This window comes from Henckelia pumila, chromosome 4, assembly GCF_033568475.1.
Source record: "Henckelia pumila isolate YLH828 chromosome 4, ASM3356847v2, whole genome shotgun sequence".
Classification (NCBI taxonomy): Eukaryota; Viridiplantae; Streptophyta; class Magnoliopsida; order Lamiales; family Gesneriaceae; genus Henckelia; species Henckelia pumila.
In genome coordinates, this window is record NC_133123.1 from 60,878,654 (window position 1) to 60,886,019 (window position 7,366).

General features: G+C 37.4%; 1 protein-coding gene across 1 annotated transcript; it reads right to left on the reverse strand.

Moving 5' to 3' along the window:
- Window positions 1–2,509: 2,509 nt before the first annotated feature.
- Window positions 2,510–6,320, reverse strand: LOC140862955 (protein NUCLEAR FUSION DEFECTIVE 4-like). Its single transcript, XM_073265988.1, has 3 exons — window positions 5,880–6,320; window positions 4,969–5,786; window positions 2,510–3,192 (listed from the first exon to the last, which is right to left on the reverse strand). Exons 1-3 carry the CDS (start codon window positions 6,207–6,209, stop codon window positions 2,721–2,723), a joined length of 1,620 nt encoding a protein of 539 aa, XP_073122089.1. The 5' UTR covers window positions 6,210–6,320; the 3' UTR covers window positions 2,510–2,720.
- Between the last annotated feature and the right edge of the window lie 1,046 nt (window positions 6,321–7,366).

Genomic DNA, 7,366 nt, shown 5'->3' on the forward strand with positions numbered 1-7,366 from the left:
CAATTAAGAAAATAAAGTATTGACACTTTGATAAGGATAGTGTTACCTGTGGAGAGCCCCAAAGATCAACATGGATATACTCCAGTGGTGATTTTGTGTTGTGAGTTGCTGTATTGAACCTTAATCTATGTGTTTTCCCTAGTACATAGTTCTCACAAAAATCCAGATTGGTTATCTGACTCTAATCCAGAAAACCCTGTTTGCTTAATTCTTGAAGCCCTTTCAAACTCATATGACCGAGTCTTTGATGCCATAATAATGTATGGTTCTTATCAGTTGTAGTCACATTGATTTCAGATGACAGTGTTGTTCCTTGGAGTACATACAGCCCGTGCCTTAGACTTGCCTTCATTATTACCAGTGAGCCCTGAATCACCTTCAAGGAGCCATTTTGAGCCTTAAAGCTTAGCCCCTTATTATCCAAAGTACCTAAGGAGATCAAATTTCTCTTCAAGTCTGGAATATACCTTACATCTGTTAGGATTTTAATAGAGTCATCCCACATTCTTAGCTTGATTGAACCAATCCCTGAGATTTTACATGATTGATTATTTCCAAGAAGCACATATCCAGTGTCAACTTCATGAAGGTCATTGAACCAATCTCTTCTAGGGGACATATGGTATGAACACCGTGAGTCTAGTATCCATTCCTCCTTAGTTTCCTCAGTGGAGATGGTAAGGACTTCAGCTTCTTCATATCCTTGAAGTACATTTGCTGTGTCAAGATTAGATGTAGTTTCCTGTCCCTGACCTGTCTTCCTTAAAGGGCAGAACCTTTTGATGTGACCCTCATTTTTGCAAGACCAACATGTCCTTCTTGGTCTCGATTTAGATCTAGATTTGGATCTCCATCTGTTAGGCAGCCCCTTTCTCTCCACTGACCTGCCTCTTACTGTCAAGCCTTCTCCAGCTGGTTTTTGAAGCTTTCCATTAGCTTTCAAATCTAGTTCCTTGGAATGGGCAGCTCCTGAGACTTCTTCAAGAGTTAATGTCTCCCTACCATACTTCAAGGTATCCCTCAACTGGTCAAAGGCTTTTGACAGTGATTTTAGGAGGAATATTGCTTGGTCTTCTTCATCTATCTTTACCTCCATATTCTCAAGATCCGATAATAGCTTAGTAAACTCATCAATGTTCTCATCAATGGACTTATTTTCATCCATTTTGTAGCTGTAAAACTTCTGCTTCAAATAAATTCTGTTCGGTAATGCCTTTGTCATGTATAGTTGCTCCAGTTTGAGCCACATATTAGCTGTTGTTCTCTCCCTTACTACCTTCCTTATAATCTGATCACTTAGGCTCAAGACTATAGTGTTTCTGGCCTTCTTCAAGATCTCAGACTTATTTTCTTTGGAATCTGGAATCTTGGATTCTCCAAGCAGTGCATCATCTAAGCCTAGATTACCTAAATGTGCAATCATATTTTCCCTCCATAGATTGAAGTCATTTTTTCCATCAAACTTCTCCACTTCAAATCTTGATGAAGACATCGATAAGGAATGTCCCTGGCCAGTAGACATTCTTTTACGGATTGTTCACCCAAGAGTAAAACGAAGGGAAGATTTGGAAAACTTTGTTGCCGAGGGAAAAAACTTTAACCACAGATCAGATTCTTTGCCCCAAGATTTTATCCTTGAGGCTCTGATACCACTTGTTATATCTAAGCGCACACACGATTGCAATATACCATCCAAGAACCAAAAACAACAACAGCAATATGACTACGCAAATCAACAAGAACACAAACATATGAGAGACACAAGATTTACTTGGTTCGGATCATAGATCCTACATCCAAGGTTCTGGGTTATCACCCATATGAATTCACTAATGATCAAATCGATATCACGTTCAATACAATCCACTCTTCACGATAACCACAAGCTATAAAACAGAAACTCGTGTTATGCGTAAACAAGAACTAGCAAGCACAATATCTTCCAATTTCCAGCTGCTATCAGACGTCTGAGATCAACAATCCAGAAGATTTGCCTTTATTGTTCTTTAGGGATTTGAACGAGATAGAGAAAGAGAGAGCAATCCTTGATCGTATTCTCCACTTGTGTGTGTCTACCACTCTAACTCGATCCAGCTGCTTAATTAGGAACTAACACAGTTAATTAACCATCCTAACTAACTAATAGCTCCTGGCCGTTCGATCAAGCTACTTTCTTGTTGACCAATCTCAGCCACCAATTGTAACTTAATGCAGAGTCAACAATAGTCTTCACACCCAGGCTACCCGCGCGCGAGCGAGATGGTATCTCGCGCGATCGCGGGGAGCTTTTCCAGGGGCTCTGGAATGGCCCGCGCGCGAGCGAGATTCCATCTCGCGCGAGCGCAAGCTTTCGGTTGAGGCTCTGGATGTGTAGCCTGCGCAATCTCGTGCGAGCGCGTAGCCTTTTTAAAATTTTTTTTTTTTTTTTATTGTTTGGACCTTGGATTATTGTATGTTTTATTATTAGTATTATCCGAGATTAGATGTTTAGAACCGAGGTCTCACAACATGATATAAAGATATGAATCCTTCACACAATGACAATACTACATATAATGAATATTGGGACGTCATTAGGTAGGAGTAATTTCCCATCAGTCCCTCACACACATATCCTCAAATTTAACAGAAATAATCCTTGAACAAAATCCCATCAAATAACTAGAAATACATGTATAGACCGAAACTTTAGTACGTGATAATCCTCGATCGGTTCGCCATTATGATAGGCCGTTGAACGATTTCTTCGATTTTCTGGTAGCATAGATGTTGGAGTAAATTCTTTTGGTCCTAACAGAGAGCAAAACATCAAGACAGAACCCTATGATGCATGCAGTTGCCATAACCACGAAAACCATCCTGTAACAGTGTGCTCCGATGCATGTGTTGCCACCCCCAGCCGTCTTGGTGGCCTGTGCGTCGTACAAGAGCCCCGCGAGCAATCCGGAGAAGAGGAACGAGCCGAGTGGGAGGTTGAGGATAAGAATGTTGTAAATGAGACCATAGTATTTCAGGCCAAATAGCTCTGATGCAGTAGGAACAGTGACGGCAAGGCGAACTCCGTAGCAAATCCCGACCACTATTGAACCGACGTAGAGTGATCCTGGCAATGCCATGGCCATCGTGATATATCCTACAGCCATTAGAATCTGAGATGCTGCATTCCATATTGGTCTTGGTGTTCCAGCCCTTCTGCAATTTTTTTTTTTTTTGGGGGGGAGAAAAGCACAGTGAAATTGTTGTAAGAAATTTTGGTTCATTTACCAATAGTACTCAAATATGGTCGACAACATTTAAATGTAACATTGTCATGTGTAAATTTTTATTGGTGCGACAAATTTATAATTATGAATGATACAACTAGAATAATATATATGCAGTTGAAATTTGATACACATGCATGACAACCAGTTATTAGTATAACATGAAATGTATGTTATAGACCATATATAATATGGTCCTTATCAATTGTGGAGAAACTAAGAAACATGAGAGAATATCATTAGTCAAACTGTTTTTAATAAAACCTAGCTAACCCTTTGATAATTGGTTTTTATCGTGGTAGAAAGTTGAACTTATGGACATGGTCATTTTCACTATTGATTATTTGATTAAGATGGTGGGGGACACATGCGCTTTGGGCGAAAAAGAAAACTCTCTCTGGACGGCCAATATCAGACAGTACTGAAAGCAGGGACTGTGCCAACGGGAGCTCGATGGTTGTATCCGTCCCTTCTCAATTTTGTTTCATTTATAGTACGATACCTCATTTGAAATACCAGCCTTTTTTTTTTTAAATAAATGATTTTCTTCTCCTTTACCGAAATCCACAATTATCTTAATCCATAAGGTACAAGAAAAAGAAGAAAGATCGACTCAATGAGAGGACCATTTTTTAATTTTTGGAAATTCCAAGAATTTGCATATATTTGAAAACCATGTGCAACTCTACCACGCGTCGGTCAAGGACCAGCCGACAAAAGAAGGAAAATGGCTCGAAATTTCCAGGAATATCGAACCTGGCTTTATCCAATGGTCCACGAAGTATTAATTAATTTATGTTGACACAAAAAAATGTGTGTATATATATATATATTTTTTTGAATATTAAGACATACATGATGTTGTATAAAATAGAGTATATATAATTAGACTACGAGTGATGTTACTATTGGTGTCACTGTTGTAAAGACTAAATCTGGTCCCCAAAGTGTACTACACTGAGCTAGATAAAATAATTTTAATACTTTTAAAAGCTATATTCACTGCTCCACCAATTAAATTCATTGAGTCTTTTGGAGGCCATCAAAGGTCGCAAACAAGTTAACGAGATCCAAATTGAGGGGTATTCTCTAGTTGCAGATTTAATGGTCATCAATCATTGATCCAATAACCAACAAGAAAATAACCTTTTATGACAACCGTAAATTTCAACCTAATATATGAGTAATACCCCAATGATAGATCTAATGTTTTATGATTAACATATCAACAATATATAATTAATTACTTTTATGTGTAAAAATACGAACCGTTGGATGTATGGTTTTGATATTATTCATATGCTAGGATCTCATCTACCCATATAAACTAATCTAAGACCAAGATTACTAATTTTAGACAAGATTTTAGATTCGATATTCAATCGTAACAAATTCACTTCCCTACTCCAAAAAAATTATTTATATGTATATATATATATATTATGTAAAAGAAGAAAATATTATGGTGGTCCAACTTAATTCTGTGCGTAAAGTCAAATTTATATCTGACATTCTTACTTCAAAGCCTGCCAATTTCAAAGTAATACTAGAGGAGATTATTGAATATATTATTTGATTACGCAATGAAATTATAATTTAATTAGTTTTAAAATAAAATAATTATTTTTTAGTAAAAATAAATAAAATTTAATAGTAATACCAACAAAAAGTATGTAGATGCAGAAGTGAAGAGGAATAGACTTACTTGACGAAGTATTCCGAGACCGACCCGGAAAGAATCCGACCGAAAAATCCCCAAATACTGGTAAGCGAAACGAACATGGATACATCCGAATACCCGAGTGCCAAGCCCATTTGGCCCAGATTATTCATCACCGCAAGTCCCGTACCAACTCCACATAAGAAAGATACAAACAAGATCCAAAAATCCACAGTGCTCAAAGCCTCCAATATGGTGTGCTCGTCCCCCAGCACCGGCCGTTTTTTCTCCGCCGCCGCCTCCTCCTCCACTTCCGCCTTCGTTGCCACCAGGAGTAGTGGCTCAGCCACGCTCCGTTCGAAGTCGTCGGCTGTTTTCCCATCCGACCGGATCATGTTCTTGGCCCATATGTACATGGGAATCGCAAGAGGAGAAGCCAATAAAACCACAAGTATGGCAGCAAATACTTTGGAAAACACACGGCCGTGAGTTCCTGTCAGATCGAACGCCAACAAGTAAAGCGCGATGATAACGGCCAGAACGTTAACCACCCCGAAATAACTGTTCTCTTCCTTCTCATCGGCGGCGGCGGAGGACGACGGAGGAACCTCACGGAGGAAAACGACGGCCGTCATGCAGACCAACAATGGGATTATCGCCAGCATCAGCAGAAACTTGGCCGGGTCATCGGCGAAAAGCGCCGAACAGACGTCGGTGAAAATCGCGGTGCTCAAACCCACGTAACCCTTCAGAATCCCCGAAACCGGACCCCGGTTTTTGCGGAAATTGCGGATACAAGTCACCAGAATCGCGGTGTTCATCCATGTCGTACTGTTCCCTCCCATACACAGAAAAATGCACATCTGCACCAATAATTACGTGTGCCATAGTCGCGAAGATCATCCAAATGTAAACGAGGATTAATTCGATCGAGTACAGTAAATAAATTAACTTACGGCCCAATATGGAAGTGGTTGGATGCGGCGGCTGACGACTAGCCACTGAACGCCGTAGCCGATGACCCCTTCGACGGAGCCGATGAGAAGGATGACGGGGGTAGGAAGGCGGTCGGAGGCGAGACCGGCGAGGATTCCGAACGCTTTTCCGACATCTTTTGCGACGGAGAGATTGTTGAGCTGGAGCTGTGTGAGCACCATAAGGGTTTTGAGTGCACCAGAATAGTTAGAGAAGGTGTAATTGTTGCCGGAGATTGCTTGTACCCAGACGGCGGTTACGAAGCCCAGCCATTTTCCAGTCGGAGACGTAGGCGAGAACTTCGAACCCATTCGAAACCCAACGGGGGAAAATGGTTACTGAAATTGTGGCTTTTGGCCAAATATTTATCGACGATTACTTCAAGTTCAATTTGGCGTTGCTGCAACTACTTTGGGACTGTCTGATTTATGAACAATAAATTATAATTAAATAATAATAATAATATATATTTTTTAAAAAGACTCTTCGATTACAAGTGGAGAAATAAATTTCTTCTTGTATACTTCTCTGTTTTATATATATTGTTATCTTTGAATTTTTACACATATTAAGAAAAATATATTTGAAAAGAAAATTTTATACAAATTTTTTATTTTATTTTTGTTTAATGTATTAAAAAATAATTGCATAATTTTCAAAGTGTAGTTAATAGGAGTATATTAATAAAGAACTGTAAAAAAAATATTACTAAATATGATATATTACTATATATTTGAGATAAATAAAAAAGAAAACATGGATAATATAATTGGTACGAATGGAGTATTTAAGAGTTAGTGTTTCAACTCTAAAAAAGAAAAAAAAAATCTATGCATGCATACAAGTTGGGTATATATAATTGACTACTGCAAGCGTCTTTGTCTAAGTTTCACGGATTCCAACTTTCTAAATTCTAATATCTCACGATAAGTAATATATATATATATATATATATTATATATATATATATATATATATGATACCGTTTGGTACAAGTATAATTAGTACTTATACAACTTATCCTATCTAATATCACGTTCTTCTCATCATATTATTTATTCATCTATTAATTATTTATTTTGCATCAATCAAATCATTAATCATTTATCTTACATCAATCAAATCATTGAATTTAAATTACTATATTACCTTTATAAATAATATTATTCATATTTTATTTATTCTTAAAAGGACAAAATGGTCATTTATATTTTTTTATATAAAATTCAATCAATCAAATCAAATAAACTATAATCTATCAATCAAATCAAATACTAAATTAACTATCATTTTCTATTTATTTTATATTACTTATCCAAATATTATTTATCCTATCCTCGAACCAAACGGTGCAATAACATATAAAATTATTCTGATGCTACTTAAAAACAGCATCAATTAAAATATCTCGACTGAAGAACTGAATTAAATTGTATCCAAATATATGTATCAAAGAAAAATAAATGAG